The following is an 18,655-nucleotide window of genomic DNA, read 5'->3' on the forward strand; positions in this document are numbered from 1 at the left end:
TGAACTGAAATGCTCCAGGAAAGTTCTTTTCATGCTGAGCTAATCAAAATGACCACAGCCGATTACGGTTGAAAGTCAAATAGCGTTGTGTTCCATTGAGAAGGTGATTAGCTGCACCTGACTAAGTTAACAAGTCATTATTTGGGTGGGGGGGGGGGATGGGTTGATCCTTTTACCAGCTCAGTGATTCTGTTTTTTTATTTCTTTTTTCTGACATGTTGGTGTTATATTGTGTCTGTCTTCATTTCAGACTAAAAAGCAAAAAAATTTGATTATTTTAAAGAGGGATGATTATTTTCTATACCCACTGTATATATAAAAATGTGACTGTAATCAAGGAATAGTTCACCCAAAAAAGTCAAAGTAATAGGCTTTTGATCAATTTAACTACTTTTTATGTTTGTATTTTTTCATAAGTGTACAAAAAATGAACAATACATAAATTAATGAATAAATAAATACATTTATCTTCACAAATTTACACTGCACTGATATCATCTAAACATTGGAAATTAACCCAAAATTCTGTTCTGGCCAGACTGGCTTTCAGTGGAGGCGGTGATGAAGCGATGACTAGGTGAGAGTGGTATTGACCTGTCAGAGTCTATGATGGCTTTAACGGCCTTTCTAGCTGTGCTAGCACCTTCACACTTGTGCTAAATGTGCCCTGTTCTTTCAAAATATCATAACTATGCAACTCTATGATGCATCGCCCATTTCAAGCAAGCATCACACAATGGTGGATATCAAGATACAAGTACAACATACATTATGACAGGCTGATGACAGTACACCATAAACATGCTTTAACACAGACCATTTTTTTCTAGATAGTAAGAAAATTATAAATATTGTAGATTTAAAACAGTTGACACCAGAAAGTACAACTTTAATGTGCCATCTTTGCTCACAGGCAGCTCTGGGCGCAGAGTTTTTTGAGCTAATCACCTGAACTGTTAATTTGACTAATTACACAAAAACAAATGGTTCCAAGCCCTTTATTAGAGCTGTGTCATGAAAGGTAAAATAAGAGCACTGTAAATAAATTATACATAAATATATATTCCTTGGAAATATAATAATTTCTTCTTTTAAATGGGCCATGCTAACCAACCAAGACCCCTCAAACATGTCCTGTCTGAAAACTGTGCATAAGTGTAGGTCTTGAGAGAGGTCATCTATATGACAGGATTTATGTATTTAATACAGATGCGTTAAGGCTTTCAGCACAGGCTCATCCGATAAGAATAATGGAAATATCAGGGAAAACAGCCTGAAGGGTACAGAGAGACTAAATGCATCAGTGTGATCGTGGGATGTGGGAGTGAAGGAGGGACGGCTGAAAAATTGATGTATTGCCAAGGTTATAATCATCCATTAAAGGGTAGGCTGTGCCTATCCCAGTCACAGGGGCTCAAAGGCCAAATGTAAAGAGCTTTGGATAGTATATGAGATTTGGTTTAAATAGTGTAGAATGGTGTATGACTCTCATTCACGTTCTCATATAGGAAGAACTGCTGTCAACAAAGGAAGGTCAAGTGTGCCCTTAAGCACTGGTGTCTATGGTTTTTAGAAATGATTCCTCATTCTTTACGATCTAGGTCAATGGGATTATGAATACATTTTTCATTGCACATTGTCAGAACAAAAGAGCTTGAATCAAAAACAAAGGAAAGCAGAGTGGCTCTACATACACTTGAGGATAGTTCTGTATGATTTTAGGAAAGCTGGTGCATAGAAATAGAGCAGAATAAATGAATACTCACCCACGATTTCGCTGGATTCCTTGTTGTAAAGTTTCTTATTCCAGTACAGCATTCTCAAAAAAGGAAATGAAGTCAGCAGCACCAGACAGATTCCCAGGAACATGTAACCCGTAAAGGCTGCAAAGTCAATCCCCTAGAGGAAGAAGAGGGCGGGTTAATTTTCACCCTTTTAAAAACTGTGCAATTAATTTGCTGCGGTATTTCATGAAATCTTTTCTAAGCAATAAGTAGAGATCACATCCATTTTACTGGCTCTTCATATAATGTGGATGGAGGGCTTGATTAAATTTCATCAACAGAATCATATTCAGTATTTTAATGCTTGCATCTTGATACATTTAAACACTTATATAAGATTTAAATAAGCACTTGCATGTGGCACAAATCCTCTTAAAATGCTCCTGACTATTTATTAATTTTAATTCATATCAAGAGCACACAGTCCTCTCGACTGAACATCTAGCTTCAGATTATATTTTCTTGCCTGTACAGCCCACCCCATTTCTCATCATAACCAGATGGCATCACATTTTCAATTGGCACCACTGATAGTGATGTGTAAAATCTAATCCAACAATTTATCTTCCAATATACCACTGGTGTATAACTTATTGTAGTGGGGTATCTTTTCTTGTTTACATGGTGACGTGTACAGTACGTAAGTAGTACAAAGACAGTTTACAGAGAGAGGCACAAATGCTTGTTTTTGTATGTCAGTTTCAAAACCCTAGTTTAAAGTCCTCTTAACTTAATAATTTATAAATACCTTTTATAATTACATTTATGTCCTTGGTTCTTCTAATTGTGTTGATTTTGGCTCACATTTAACAAAAACCCACCAATTCACAATATCAACAAATTAGGATATAGTGACATGCGAATAAGCTTATCAACTCAAAACATCTGCAAAGGTTTCCTGAGCCTTCAAATTGGTCTCTCAGTTTGGTTCACTAGGCTACACAATCATGGGGAAGACTGCTGATCTGACAGTTGTCCAGAAGACAATCATTGACTCCCTTCAAAAGGAGGGTTAGCCATAAACATTCATTGCCAAAGAAGCTGGCTGTTCACACAGAGTGCTGTATCCAAGCATGTTAACAGAGAGTTGAGTGGAAGGAAAAAGTGTGGAAGAAAAAGATTCACAACCAACCGAGAGAACAGAAGCCTTATGAGGATTGTCTAGCAAAATCGATTCAAGAATTTAAGTGAACTCCACAAGGAATTGTCTGAGGCTGGGGTCAAGGCATCAAGAGCCACCACACACAGACATGTCAAGGAATTTGCTGAACCACAGACAACATCAGAGGTGTCTTACCTGGGCTAAGGAGAAGAAGAACTGGACTGTTGCCCAGTGGTCCAAAGTCCTCTTTTCAGATGATAGCAAGTTTTGTATTTCATTTGGAAACCAAGGCCCTAGAGCAGGGATAGGCAACTCCGGTCCTGGAGGGCCACTATCCTGCAGAGTTTAGCTTCAGCCCTCATAAAAACTCACCTGCCTGTATCTATCTAGTGATCCCGAAAACACTGATTGCCTTGTTCAGGTGTGTTTAATTAGGGTTGGAGCTAAACTCTGCAGAATAGTGGCCCTCCAGGACCGAAGTTGTTTATCCCTGTCCTAGAGTCTGGAGGAAGGGTGGAAAAGCTCATAGCCCAAGATACTTGAATTCCAGTGTTAAGTCACTGCACCCGTTTACCAAGAAATTTTGGAGCACTTCATACTTCCTTCTGCTGACCAGCTTTTGAAGATGCTGATTTCATTTTCCAGCAGGATTTGGCACCTGCCCACACTGCCAAAAGCACCAAAAGTTGATTAAATGACCATGCTGTTGATGTACTTGGCTAGCCAGCAAATTCACCAGAACTGAATTGTCAAGAGGAAGATGAGAAACAAGAGACCAAACAATGCAGATGAGGTGAAGGCCACTGTCAAAGAAACCTGGGCTTCCATACCACCTCAGCAGTGCCACAAACTGATCACCTCCATGCCACTCCGAATTGAGACAGTAATTAAAGCAAAAGGAGCCCCTACCAAGTATTGAGTACATGTACAGTAAATGAAAATACTTTCCAGAAGACCAACAATTCACTAAAAATGTTAATGTTTTTTTTTTTTTTTTTTGGTCTTATGAAGTATTCTAATTTGTTAAGATAGTGAATTGGTGGGTTTTTGTTAAATATGATCCAAAATCATCACAATTAAAAGAACCAAAGACCCCACTACTTCAGTCTGTGTGCACTGAATTTAATACACGAGTTTCACAATTTGAGTTGAATTACTGAAATAAATTAACTTTTCCACGACATTCTAATTTATTGAGATGCACCTGTGATTTATTAATTACAATATTTATTAGTGAAAGCTATATTTTTGTTTGAAATTGTTTTTTTTTTTCACAAATTGCTTGTACTTTATAATTGTTTTAATTGTGAGTCTATAAAAGGCTATTTAATGGTTACCACTGTGACAACTTAGCACCAATATTTAAAAGGGCCAACAGGTGTTAAATAAACTGTATCTTTTTATTGGGCAATAATAATGGCAATAATGTTTTATTGTAGCCAAGATTTTCTTTTTTGTACTTATACAGAAATATAAGAAATTAGTAATAGTAATAATTGCATCATTGTAGTTCGGCTCCCCACATTACTCAGCCTTGGCAAAAACCCAGGGCTGTCTGCCTGGGGCCTGGAGAAGCACTGATTGGCAGCTGAGATTTCTGGGAGTGTGACTGATGGCCCAGTAGATGCCAGAGAGAGAGCACAGCGTATATATGAAACGTCTCCTCAACGACCCTGAAACACTCCTTCTGCCCAATCTCAAATGTCTGATCTAGAGAGCTCCACAGATGGATGCTTGACAGGCCAAATGGCAACATTCCTGCTGTAGTGATCCTGTCGAGACCGATGGGGAGGCCCATTTCAACTCGCACAGCCCATACAAACAGAGAAAAATACAAATAAACAAAGAGCCCACATGTACAAGATGTTCCATCATGACTGACTGCTGCCTGAGAAATGCAGGTCGGGCTAAGTTCAGGGATCACACCGTCATGAAAAACCTGGAAACTTCAAAGATTTCATATAAAAAATTTGATTTCTAGGCCTTAAGTCAGGGAAATTAATAAAATCTTAAATCAAGACTTAATTTCCTAATCCCTTTGCCATTTCTACCGCTTGTCTACCACCTACCACCGATTTTCTCTAATGCCATATTTGATAAAACTATGAAAAACCTAGTAAAAAAAAGGGGGGGGGGGTCAATTTGATCATTAAAATTGTGAACTTTTTCTAGAAAAAACATGAATGCATTGATCAAAAGTGACTGTACTGTCTTTTACCATGTTGCAAATGTATGCTGTTCTAAATAAATAAATAAATGTATGTATGTTTGTATGTGTCATGGTTTATATTGAAGAGTAAAATGTTGCCTGAAAATTCTGCTTTGCCATCACAGGAATAAATTGTATTTTGAAATATTTTAAAATTCAAAACAGTTCTTTTCAATTGTATTATATTAATATAATTTGAAATATGAAAGCAGCCTTGGTGACATCTTTCAAAACGTCTTAAGGATAACATTATTTGCTTTTGTAAGTCAAGGTACAGTAAACTTTTGAAGATGTGGATTAGTAAAGCACATTTCTAGCTCAGTGCATTTTAATAAACTGTATTGTGCCATGTCAACCATATATTTGTATGGCAGAGGTTCAATTCAGAATCCAGAGGCTCTAAAGATCCTGAGGCTGATTATAGCTTAATAAACGGATTAAGTGATTGCTGGAGAAGGTGGTGGCTTCACTACAATCAAATTAGATCCTCGGTTATACACAAGCAAATAGACATGAGTCACACAAAAAAAATACAAACACTCATTAATTTACATAATAGAGCAGAGAAAAGCATACAGAGAATGTTTCAACAAGTTTAAAGTTTAAATGTGATATTTTGGTGCCAAAACAGAAAACTAAAATGAAATTAAAAAAAATAGGGCTGCACGATAAATCGCCGTTGTTCACTAACAAGCTGTGCAAAACATGCACAAAATATGATCTTATTTTCCGTAGCTTGTTAAGTAAACAATGGCTCTGTGTAGTTATTGCTTCTCCATGTGAAATCGCGCAACTGATGGAGATTTACTGCTGATTACAGAACCGGCTTTACTGACAAGATGCACATTAAATATCACATGCGATTTAACATGCAGCCCTAATAAAAAATGTAATTGAATAAAATTGTGTGATACCTCAATAAACTAATAGGTACAGAAATAGGAAAAACTGCTTAAATAATTTTTAAGCTCAAACAGTGGATCAGTAAACTACATTACAGCACCTCATGCAAATACACTATATAAGCACCTGTTTGCACCAGCTTAAAAATAGTTTTGGATCAGTCTTTCAAAGAGAGTCCAGAGTTTCATCGACTCCTACCTCTATTGCATCAGGAACCCGAGTCCTCAGACACACACAGACACATGTAAACCAGAAAAGTATTTCATAGCACAGGGAATCTCTTAGTTATTCTATAAAAGTCATATATATAATATATGGGGTACTTTAGTATTTTATATAACTTTTAGACCCAGCTAAACGGGTATCAATTCAATGCACAAAGCAATTAACAAATAAGCAAATGGCAAGTATTGAACTGTGTGTGTGTGTGTGTGTGTGTGTGTGTGTGTCATTTTTTCCACATGAAGTTGTATCTCCATTCATCATCTGCATGTTGTCCACGCAAACAGAAGCACTCTCAAATATAAACAAATCTGGCCGTGTAACACAGAGATAACACAAACCACTGCATCCATGTCAATAATTACAGCAGATGCAATCTCTCCCTGCGGAACAGAATGGATGAATCTGTCCAACACTCCACACACGTGGATAGTCACAGGCCCTCCACTGCGCATCCACTACAGGAGCATATTTATCACTGAACACCCTGACGGAAACCCAAAATGATGTTTATACAGTAGAAAATATAGAGCGGGGGTGCTTCGTTACGTTTGATGGGTTCCACCCTCCAGAGATTTAGACCTGTCAGAAATGTGAGTTTAGGGATATTGGGTTTTTCAGAAAATTCCCCACTGTCAATTGTAGCCCAGCAGGAAGTGACCTTGATGTGGAAAATGCAACTTGAGCATGATTACCGCTGCATTATCCTGTGCAACAGCCGGTTTGACAGGCAAGGACGATGTTTCTACTGAGCCATAAATTAACTCAAACCCCACAGTGATTTCAGCTCTGAAAGCCAGCTGAAGATACAACCTTTTAAACCAGGCACCTTTCTGTCGCTGATGGAAGAGTTTAAGGAATAACTAAATTAAAACTGTGATGGTAACTATTGAACTTCACATGAAACATTTAAGTTGCCCTTGTTGGTGGGATTTAATGGGTTTAATGACCTTTCTTACAAAGAATACATAAGACTTTACAATTAGGTTCAGTTAAATGTTTTACGTACAATGGCTTAAAAATGAATGAGCAATACATTTACAGCATTTGTTAACCTAGACTAAGGTCAATTTCTGCATATACTAATAATACATTCTTAACATTTGATTTTCAGTAGTTCACATTAGTTTATTAACAAACATGAATGCACTGTGTATACAGTTACTCAACTATTACCTATAGATGTTCTACAATAATAGATGTTTGTGAACATTTAGTTGGTTTTCATTCCAACTGGCCTTTAACTTATACAAATTTTTATACAGAATTGTGCATGTCACAAATGATGTATCTTTCACATCCAAGATATCCCCAAATCTTTGAAATGAAATGTAAAGAGTACTAAGACCATTGAAAATGGCCAGCTTACTGCTTACTGATTTCACAAATAATTGAATATTATTAAGTTAGGAAATATCAGAAGACAATGCTGAAATGCCAAGCCAGCTGTGGTTTAAAGTTGCTGAAAATGCAGGGACTAAAAACTAAAAAAAAAATTGTTTGTTTGTTTGTTAGTTTGTTTGTAGCTTCTTTTTTTCATGATTATTCATTTAAACAACCTTTCATATTGACTTTGAATTTGTGCCCTAAAGTTATAGGTCAACATTTGCAGATTTTTTGATTTAGACATAAAATGAGCCCTAAACTAACTAATAATCTTTTGCTTTGATTCCTGGTGGAGTGTTTAGACCACCCAGAATTCCTAAAAAAATACATATTCGAAAACTCCTCTCTTTACCTTTGCATGACCCTTCAACCTTGAGATTCTCTCTTTAAAACACTCTTAAAACATGAAGCAGCACTTGATTAAAACAGCTAATTTAATGTGCTTCACACAATAATTCAATCATCTCTGTCAGAAAGTGTGATGGTGCTGGAAATCCGTTTCACGGACATGTTTATTTGACATAAATATTTATGGCTTCAGATAGACTGAGGTTTTTAGGCATATAGTTGTTCTTTTGGCGTGTAGCCTTTTAAATAGAATGTCAGAAAAAGATGGATCTCCTATACTTTTATAGCCACCCTTTTTCCGCCCCCTTTCTTTTTTGCACTGATGCTCACTCACACACACACGTTTTTTTGTCTTAGTCATTGTGTCTGTGGTAGTGTGTGACAGAAAGAGCTGCAGGGTAGAGTGGCTCCAAAGAGAGCATCTTTAATCAGCATCCGGAGTTGGAGATGAAAGAGCTCTGTCTCATCCTCTGTGTCTCATTCAGGGCTTTAGCTTGACTCTTACACATACTTACTGACACACACTTTGACCTACACTAACACACAGTCTTTTTGGGAGGAAAACTTTCCATCACATGTGGTTGCTAAGCTGTTGCTTTGCCATGCTAAGATGTTTTCATGTTTCTTGTACATTCCTAATCGGTTACTAGAACCTCGATCTCGGAAACAGCATGCCTTGTGGTTCGCTCATGTGCCGTTGTAGTGAGTGCAATCAAAAGTGGTACATGTATGGCCAAACGATGAACTGTCATCCACCCTTGGGTCATCCGCAGCTCATTGATCCCAGAGGAGAGCAAAGACTGTCGCACATTGTTACAGCTACATCAGTGGTGACCAGGGCAATGTGTCACAGTCTATTTCATAGCAGCCTTTTGCATATGGGCCTGTGTAGCAAACCCCATGCTAACTGCTTGCATGTTTTGTGGGCTAAAGGTGGTCCTAATCTAAAAGTAATCTAAAGTAGTAGCAAGATAACATTACCTAAAATGTGCAACCTAGATTACCGCTACTAACTACAGTTTTCATCATGTAATCTTTAATCAGTAATGGACTAAAATTGGTAAGAAATCGACCCATAACTGCCTACTACATAGTATGGAAGTATGCATTTTCGGATGCAGTCAGTATGATATTCCATTTCCTCAATCTAGTCCCTAATTTTAATGCATATCTAAGGGATTTTCTTTTCAGTTTTTTTGCAAAGCACAAGGAAATAGCACACCTCAAAAAAAAAGCACTGAATGCACAGTCCCACTGAACATTAAATGTGTGTTCTTGCACTGTGGAGACAATAATAATTCTCATGGGGGTATAGAGCTAGCTTCAAATGTCTTTGCTATTGAATCTGATTTGTTATTATTCAGGTAAACATACTTATGAGATCTTACTTGCTCAGCATCATTCGCTTCAAATTGTCCCTAAAAGAGAAAACCTAGCTGCAGAATCAGACAGTTTATGCTAATGCAAGCTTGTGGCAATGCCGAGAACGCAACGCATACTTGGCTTGTGATATGAAATGCACTCAAAGGGTTAGCCATTCAAACTGCATTTAAACCCATAATCCTAAATAAGAGTAATAAAATAACATAACACACTCAAATGTCCCATCACCTTTTCAGTCAAACCAATATTACACAAGTCTCAATAAAGAGAGGCTATACAGGTTTGAGATTTAACCATTATGACAGAAAAAGAGAGAGAGATAGAGAGAGAGAGAGAATTTGGCAGAGTGTGGCTAAAGCTGGCAAGAAGTATTCCTACATAATTAATAGTTTGAGGTGTAAGACAGGATGCCATGGTGTTTTAGCCTTTAGTCGACAGTGACAGTGAAGTCTATCATTCTTAAATCACTCTCAACAGGCACAAGACAGCAGTACAATATCCGTCCACCCATAAATGACCCAGCATCAAGTAAGAACGGTGGAAAATAATGACATACTTTTTTACGCAGATCCTGATTGGATACGATGATAACATTGGGAGGATCTCCAACAGCAGTGGCAGCTCCTCCGATGTTGGTGAAGATTACCTCAGCAATTAGGACATGCCTGGGGTCCAAATTAAGCACTTCACATAACCTTGAGTACAAAAGACATCACAAAACCTGATTATGACCAATGTTCCTGGAACATCAATGCAATGCAACCATGTTACATATAGTAGTCTCCAAGTGGTCATCAAGACAGATAAATGCTTTCTAGTAATTTTTGAGAAACGATGTGCTATTGTTTTTCTAATCCATCATACTTTTTTATGATTTTTGCCTGGTGAAACATACAGTAAAACATGCAAAAAAAACATACACAGAGAACACCTTAACAATCACATCGCAACAACGTGACAACCACCACAATATCCTAGCATTGTAGCTGCAACTTTTACACAGACTCATGCATTTTACTTCTATTATATTTGTAACTGTACCATAAAATATAGCAAGAGGAGGATGACCAGCAAAAGTTTAAGCTGGGCTGCACAAATTTCCATGTTTAGTTATTAGCACTGAATTTCAAGCAAATCTAAAGAGAAGCATATCAGTTTCCTTGCAGAATTGGCATGAAAAAAAACACTTACACAAGCAAATTGCCTGTTAATGAAAAGCTGAATTCTCTAATTTCTCACATTTGTTCTTTAACGAGTGTGTGTGTGTACTGTGTCTCTAACCTCTGAAGCCCCAAAGGTGTTTGAAGATGCCATTGGGGATTCATAATCAAAAAAGAGGAGTCATTTCTCACCAGCAATATCATGAAAACGCTGAGGCTGCACATACCATTTTAATGGCTATGTGTGAAATATAGATTCATTCTATCCTACAACACTAGGGATTTTTAAGGTCTAAGATGATAAGAATTTGATGGATGAATTTTGCAGTAGAATGAAAAAAAATTTAAATACCCAAAAAAAAAGTATCCTTACTCAAAGTTGGTTTGTTGGTCTTTAAGGTTGGTCTTTTTTTTCAGCTGGGATGGGACATGAAACACTATAACATTATGCCAAATTGCTTCATAGCACATGTCCTCTGAAGGAACATGGTTTCTTAAACAATGCTAAATAAATGATGTTGTATATCAGGATATAAAACCTATAAATGAATCACATTGAATGACAACGTACACAGTGAAAAGATGGAAGAAAATAGGCTCAAATGGAGCTGAAAAGAGCAATGAGGTGGTAAGTTTATAGCATGAAGACATGACTTATTGCACCCTGACTAGAGAAAAGCCAAGGCCTTCTGGGATTTTTTTTAGCAGTAGTTCTGATGAACAAACTTCTTCTATTCAACGTCCTCTTAAAGGAATGCTCCAGGTTTAATACAAGTTTAATCTCTATTGACAGCGTCTGTGGCATGCTGTCAGTTACCAAAGAAAAGAATCTGGATTTATCCCTCAGTTTGTAAAAATAAAAGTCATGTATACGGCAAAGCATTTACAATAAAACTCTACAAGCAATGGTATTCTGGAGGTTTTACGGGGATTCTGGCACACAAGTCTAACTTCAACAATAGATAGAATTCATGTAAACATTAAGTATTATGGCTACTCTCAGGAAACTCTGTTTTATTGTTTATTCCAGTGCAATTGCTGGCCACATATCCTTCCATTGGAAGTTAATCATTATACAAGTTTAAAAAATAAGTCAAAAGAGACAGAAAGAAAGAAAGAGACATTGTTTTAAGAAGAGATACCATTACCTGATTGTAACAGGGGTGAAAAGCATCATAGTTGTTACGTTATCGAGAAAGGCTGAGAGAACGGCTGCAATTAAGCACAGAATCATTATCATTGGCCACACTCTTCCTCGGGATAACTGATACGCCTGTGTGGAGACATACACAATACTGCTGAGTATACTTCATTATTGGTTTAAAAAAAAGTTCAAGTTCACACTGATGAAAACGAACTGGGTCAAAAATAAATTGAGCACGAAAATCTCTTGCCTTTGTTTATGTACATTAACAAAATCATGTTTTTAAAAAAAAACTTGAAAGGAGAGATAGATTTAACAGTGCCTCAGAGATGGAGAATCGAGAGCGGTCCTCTGAGGGGTGCTCAGAACACAATGTTCAAAGGTACATTTTAATGAGGATATCAGTCTAAAAACTGACACAGATCCATAGTGTGTTTGTTCAATCAGGCTTTAGCGCTAATAGAATGTTAATGCCTGAAAAGAAAATATTCGTAAAACAAAAGAGCTGCGCTTTAAATGTCTGTCGCTATGGAGACATTGGCAGGCTGTCTGGAATCATTCTAATCAAGTGGTAAAGAAAGGTGGTGCATGTCACCACTTCCTGACTCCACTTCACTTCCTTATCAGTAATATGGTATCTGACAAATAAACAGTGTAAAGGCCCACTCACACCAAGGATGATAACAATAATACTAATGATAAAGATATAGTTTTCAAAATCATTCTAAATTTTAAAGAATACCAAAGCCTACATCACGACTATAAATGGCAAAAAGGAACATTAAAATTACTTCAAGAATGATTTTTTTTTAACTGATGAATGATAAAAAATATTGACAGCCAATCAGAATCCACCCTGCCTTAACAAGCTTGAGCATTTAAAGCACTATGCACGCTTATAATAAACAGAACGTTATTGTGTGTTGGTGTGGAAACTAATATCGTTATAGTTAGGATTCTTGGTGTGAACAGGCTTTAACTCACCCGCTCACAACTACACACAGATTAAAGAAGCCTGATTTATATTTCAAGACAAAATGCATCAACAGTTCAATCAAGGGGGTTGTTTCTATGGCAATATTTTAATTTGTGGAACATGTCCTTGTTCAGAACCCTCTTAATATTCATGAATGGGATGAGAGGACATAAGCATGTGCCCTCATAATGTCCAAAGCACATGCATAATGTTTCAAAGGGTCTTTTACAACAGTCTGGTTCAGAATCCCTGAATATAAGGAACGGGATATCCATCCAATGAAGCTCAATGTAAGATTTATTTTTAGACTTTTATTAATTCAGACCCATTTTATTCACAATTTTTAAACGGTTGCATCATTTCACAAAGATTTGTTCTGTCTGATTCCTTTTCGTAACTCTGTTGGAGATTGATATTCACCCAGAAATGTCATATATATAAAACATTTGTGGGATTCTCATCACTTTGCTTGAGAGTGAATGACAGGGATTTTCAGGACTGCTATCGTAAAGCTCTGCTTCTATGCCCCTAAAGCTTACTGGGTAAAGTAGCATAATGGGATATATTGACTAAATCAAAAACAGGGACATCTATAAAGAGAAATGAATGTATATCAGACTGAATCAATAACAGACAGCATGCTACCTATAGATTGCTGATTAAATGTTAGTAGGTATCTGTATCTGTAGATATATAATGTATATAAATATGTATAATATAATATATAAGGTAGGTAGGATAGATTAAGTAGCCTGATTGTAGAGAGAATATGAGGAAATGACTATCTCGGTCAAGACACTGTATCTTGCTTAAAGAGATAAATAAAATAACAAATAAGCATTTTCAACATAATGACTGAGAAAACTCACCTTCACCGCACAGTAATCAAAGAAACCAGTCTCAGAGAATATTGCCACCAGTATCATCTGAAAGTAAAGAGGAAGGGTTATGAGACTTGAACATTTCATGGTTTCTATTTTTAGAGCTTACCGCCACATGTGTTGCTATAAAATCACATTATGTCTCAAATGCCACACGGTCGCTCACTCAATTTCATGCCACATATATCATTCTCTTGCCTTTTTTTGGCCTCAGATACAGAAACAGACATCTTTGAAATATAGAAAATCAATAAAGTGAAACATAAATATTTCTGAGCTTATTAAAGCTATCCTTTTTTATGTAAAAATGGCTCTTTTCTAATCAGTCTTTGAAATTGATGGATGCTATGATTCATTTTCTATCATCAGTCTCTGATTTTCTTTTCTGCTTTTCCTCAAATACTCCTACATGTAGTCTTCTGGATGGGGGCTGATTGAATGTATTTGTTTCCATGGAGACAGACACTGAGCAAACAGAGATCTTGAAAAGGGTGGGACTTTGGCAAAAATATTGGCTTGTGTGTTTTTATTTGTACTGATATTTTTCGGTCACACTTTGTTGCAGAACCATGTAAAATATGGACTAATGTCATATGGAGTCTAACAGCCTCAGCTAACAAACCTTTCAACTGATTGTGATGCTGTACATTTAGTGTGACTCAAAGTAACAACGTAAATGATCTTAGACTCCTGAAGAATTCTTTCTAAAAGAAGCATTATGTTAACAGCACATTAAAGAAAGGTGTCACACTAAGTGCCTGTAAGGCTGACCAGCCTAAGAGGCTAAATATTTGGGGTTAAGAGTTGGAATAGAGGCTTGTCAGACTGTCAAGCACATACTGTAGCAGGGCAACTTTCTCCAAACAGGCAGGTTAAATGATCTCATTACACCAGAGACAAGGTTCTAATGCTGTCTGAAACCATTAAATAACTAGATAGTTTCTGAAGAAAACATACAGTTTGTTGCTAGAGCATTGCTAGGGTTTTCAGAGAGATTTTAGCTCATTGTTATGTGGTTATGGGGCGTTTGTTAAGACAAGTTTACCCCAAAGTTTCCCTATGAGATGAGCTGAAACATTGCTAGATTTGGTTTGGGGTATTTCTATCAAAGGTAGATTTTTTTTTTATTAGATGTTATTATCCACCAGGATAAAATAATAAGTGCAATCTCATCTAAATGTAACAGCACATATTTTTTCAACAAGTCACACAATCTGAGATATCATATGTTCATAGTACACACGGTGCACTGCTGGAGAGTTCCTAGACCTGTTAGAATTATACTTACCATTCCAAACAGCAAGGCAAGTGTTTCATAGTCAATCCATTCCACAACAGTCATTAGACTTGGCCTCTACAGTAAAGACAATGGGATGAAATAGTCATTCTCTCCTTCCTCAGATACAGAAGAGCATTTTCACTTACCAGTCTTAACTGGGTTTTCTGGAATGTTGAAATAATCGCATCAATTACAATATACAACCCCAGTCGAAAAGATCTTCTTTACTTTATACAAAATGAACGAATGATAGATATGACACAAAACTATTTTTGTTTAATAATTCTGGTTATGTGAAACATACCTCAAACAAATACGATTATTTTAATTAATGGAAAACAATTTTCCATATCAAGTAAAGGAAAAAAATATGGAATCGTTCAGTGTTGAGGAAAAATGGAATCTGATGGAATCAGCTTGTAATGTGAATTTCTAAAACAAATACCGGCACATATCTAAAATGCGAATTATTCAGCAGTTAAAAGAGAGTGCTTACAGATCTTAACAAGCGGTTGGACTTGGCTAATAGAAAGGTAACATGGCCCCAACAAGAGAGCTGTCAGTTGAAATGATGGAAAAGATTATAAAATTAATTTAAGACGGAAGTCCAACATGGAATGTGGCAAAAGAAGTTGGATAATTTGCTGCAAGTATAAACAAAATGGAAAGGTTATAAAAGGAAATCATAAAGGCAAACCAGGCAAGACATCAAAGCGTCAGGATAGAAAACGGCCTTGAAAAGAGAAAATGCACAACGAAACAAATGAAAAACAAATGGCCTGAATCAGGAGTCAATGTGTGTGACAGAACTGTAAGAAACCAGCTGAATGAAATGGGATTTACACATGGAAAAGCCAAACGAAAACCAGCATTAACACCTAAACAGAAGACAGCAAGGTTCAGATGGTATAAAGAGAAGCTGTCATAGGGATGATTGGATGAAAGTGATATATTGAAAGATTGATATTTGTCTGGTGCCGTTTTAATGAAATGTATAAAGATGACTGCCTGATGAAATTTCGCAACTCATTTATGATATGGGGTTGCATGTAGGGTAAAAGAGCAGGAGAAATAGCAACCCTGCCTGAACTGTCAATGCACAGGTTGCAAAGATAATCTGTCAAGTGCTTTTCAGAAAGTTGAAACCAGCTTAATGAAGAATATTGCTTTTTGATGCCCCAAAGATTTCAGGTGATCACAAAGGCCAGAGGAGGATGGTGTTTTTTGATTGATTCCATAATTGTTTCTCTCATTGACAAGTTAAACTATTTTCCATTCAACTGTTTTTAATCTCAATTGTTTGAGGTATGTTTCACTTAACAAGGATGTTAAATTATAAAACAAAAATAGTTTTTTGTCATATCCGTGATTCATCTATTTGTAAAAAACTTGTGAACATTCTTCTGAGTGTGGTGATTCAATCATTTTTGCCAGGATTTGTATGACATACTGAAGCTAATGCTCTGTAATTAAAATCTGAATTTTCCACTATATTTTATTTATGACAATGTTGCTGAGCTCTCATAGGCTACTTTTAGCTACTATAAATAAGATCATCACTGCAATTCTCAAAATGAATGAAGTCCCAGAGTCCAACTCTTGACAAAGTGTAAGCAATATTCATCAGAATGGAATAAAATAACATTCTCTAAAACAAAAACTTACATCTCCAATGAAAGCCAGCGCTGCCAGAGCAGCCAGGGATCCTAACATTGCAGCCAGAGTGCGGTGAACAATCTGCAACAACAAATAAACGAAGAAAAATAAATAAGATAGCGGTAATATATCATAATTAGAGTACAATTTGTTTTGCCAATTTTATTACAAATCTGGACTTATAATAATGTACCACAAACTAGATTTGTGCTTCTCTATGCACAATGCAGGGCATTGCTTAGCCAGCAGCATGATATGAGGTATCATTATCACCCATAGCACAAAATTATTCGTATCAGCAACAGTAACATCGATGCTAGTCTTAGCAAACACTATTAATTATGTAAAACATAAGGCTGTAAAACAGCCTTTGGATAAGTGAATACATTTGCTCATCAAAAATGCCAATTAACCCTCTTCCCCACTCTTCATTTATGGTCGATCAACATAATTTCTTACATTTAATTCATTCTGACCCTTTTATGCACTATTTTAATCAAATGATAAATCCAGATTCACAGGCATATACGTGTCAGTCGACATCTACTGGTTTTCTGCTCTTCAGTCACCCTCTGGACTAAAAGCGCTGTTTTAAAGTGCACTGTCAGATATCAACATCTTCAGCATCTGTTTTCCTGGTGAGAGCACTTGACTGAAACACCTGAATCAAAAAGTGTCTGATGCACCTCTTTCGGTGTCATGTGTCAAGGTGGAGCAGTCATTACTACACAGTGTAATCAGCTAGAAGAGCAAAAGAAGGGAGATGAGTACACAACATGCAGGATAACGGTTAAACGAAGGAGCAAGTAATCCAAGTCAGTCGGACAACTTCCCTGAGGGGGAGGAACACTTGGTGAAATGTCGTGATTGTAAGTCTAAAACAGGTCATTAAGATAAATTGTTGAACACTGCTTTCTGTGCAGAATTAATCAGCAATATGGATATGCATTGAGTTGCTTTGCATATGAAAGTATCCTCTGAGACTAATGTGTCTCTGTTTTGCGATTTAAACCAATTACTCTCACTTATACAGTAAGAAAGAGTTTATGGCTAAATGAAATATCAAAATGTGCCTGTGTGAGATGTGATGTTAGTTTTATACTCAAAGCCCCCCAGTTAATAAGAAACTGTAACTCTAGTCTAATTTAAGAATAATCTATCAGCCATTATTAAAGTGTTTACGAGATATCTGCAATTAGATTGTGAAAATAAATTATTCATGAATCTTTTAAGGCATATTAATATTTATACGCATCTCATACTATTATATATCTCTGATTTCAGGTTTTGCCCTCTCTCGAGGCAAATGAGATTTAGGTATCAGAACTGCTGATGAAACTCACCATCTGAGCCCTTTTAATCAAAGTCGTTTTCAGAGTGCTGATTCTAGATCAGCTCAGAGGATTATCACCAAGCTGCTGTGCAATGCAGAGAGGAAGATCAGAAGATCAGGCACAGGTCAATACAACAAAAGATTCCCTGTTTACAATGGAGTCCAAACGTTGGTGATGTTAATCAAATCTTTTTTAAGTTTTATCATATTGAAAGATGTTATGTTATGTAGAAAGAATGTTATGCATGAAAGAAATGTTAAGTATGAAATATTTAAGATTCCGCACTAATTCTTGGTCACTAATCAAAGCAGCCCAAAAAAAAGGGCTGGGGGTATTGATGACAGATATTAATGCTTACACTGGATAACAATACTCTTTTGAAGATATCAAATTATGCTCGATAGCATCTTTAAGGTTGTATTCAAAACTCAAGTGGTGCTGTGTGTCATTAAAGCAAAAGGGGGATAAACCAAATGCCATAGAGAAACATAGAGAATTTTTTTTAAATGTTTACATCTTTCCACTAAAATTGCTATGCTGATCATTTATTATGCTATGCTGTTCTATTTTCACAAGTAAGGTGTATAATTTAAAAAAATCCCAACTGACTGAAAAAAGTGCACTTTTGGTGATCTGTTGTGATATTAGTACTAAGAGATTTGAAAATGTAACAGTTGCCTGTGAAAATAGTAGCAAAGCGGATAAAAAAAAATGTCCAGTACTATGCTATCATCTGACTCAGCAGTCAATTAAAAGCTGATTATGAAAGGCACAATCTGGGCAGCTGCAACTTCCTTCTGGCATGCACACATACATTTGGCAACATCATTTTCCATTTAGATCAATGCCTGAGAAGCAGCAATATTTTTAATCATAACTGGGCTGGGT

General features: G+C 36.5%; 1 protein-coding gene across 1 annotated transcript in view; it reads right to left on the reverse strand.

The window, feature by feature from the left end:
* The window catches only part of LOC132151773 (P protein-like), an 89,636-nt gene that overhangs the window by 60,757 nt on the left and 10,224 nt on the right, over positions 1 to 18,655 (reverse strand). Inside the window, exons 10-15 of the mRNA XM_059560131.1 lie at positions 16,443 to 16,514; positions 14,787 to 14,852; positions 13,487 to 13,543; positions 11,646 to 11,770; positions 9,894 to 10,032; positions 1,767 to 1,899 (exon numbers count right to left, since the gene is read on the reverse strand). Of these exons, the coding sequence (XP_059416114.1) occupies positions 1,767 to 1,899; positions 9,894 to 10,032; positions 11,646 to 11,770; positions 13,487 to 13,543; positions 14,787 to 14,852; positions 16,443 to 16,514 (592 nt within the window). The remainder of the gene's footprint in view (positions 1 to 1,766; positions 1,900 to 9,893; positions 10,033 to 11,645; positions 11,771 to 13,486; positions 13,544 to 14,786; positions 14,853 to 16,442; positions 16,515 to 18,655) is intronic.

Source organism: Carassius carassius, chromosome 10 (genome assembly GCF_963082965.1).
Source record: "Carassius carassius chromosome 10, fCarCar2.1, whole genome shotgun sequence".
NCBI lineage: Eukaryota > Metazoa > Chordata > Actinopteri > Cypriniformes > Cyprinidae > Carassius > Carassius carassius.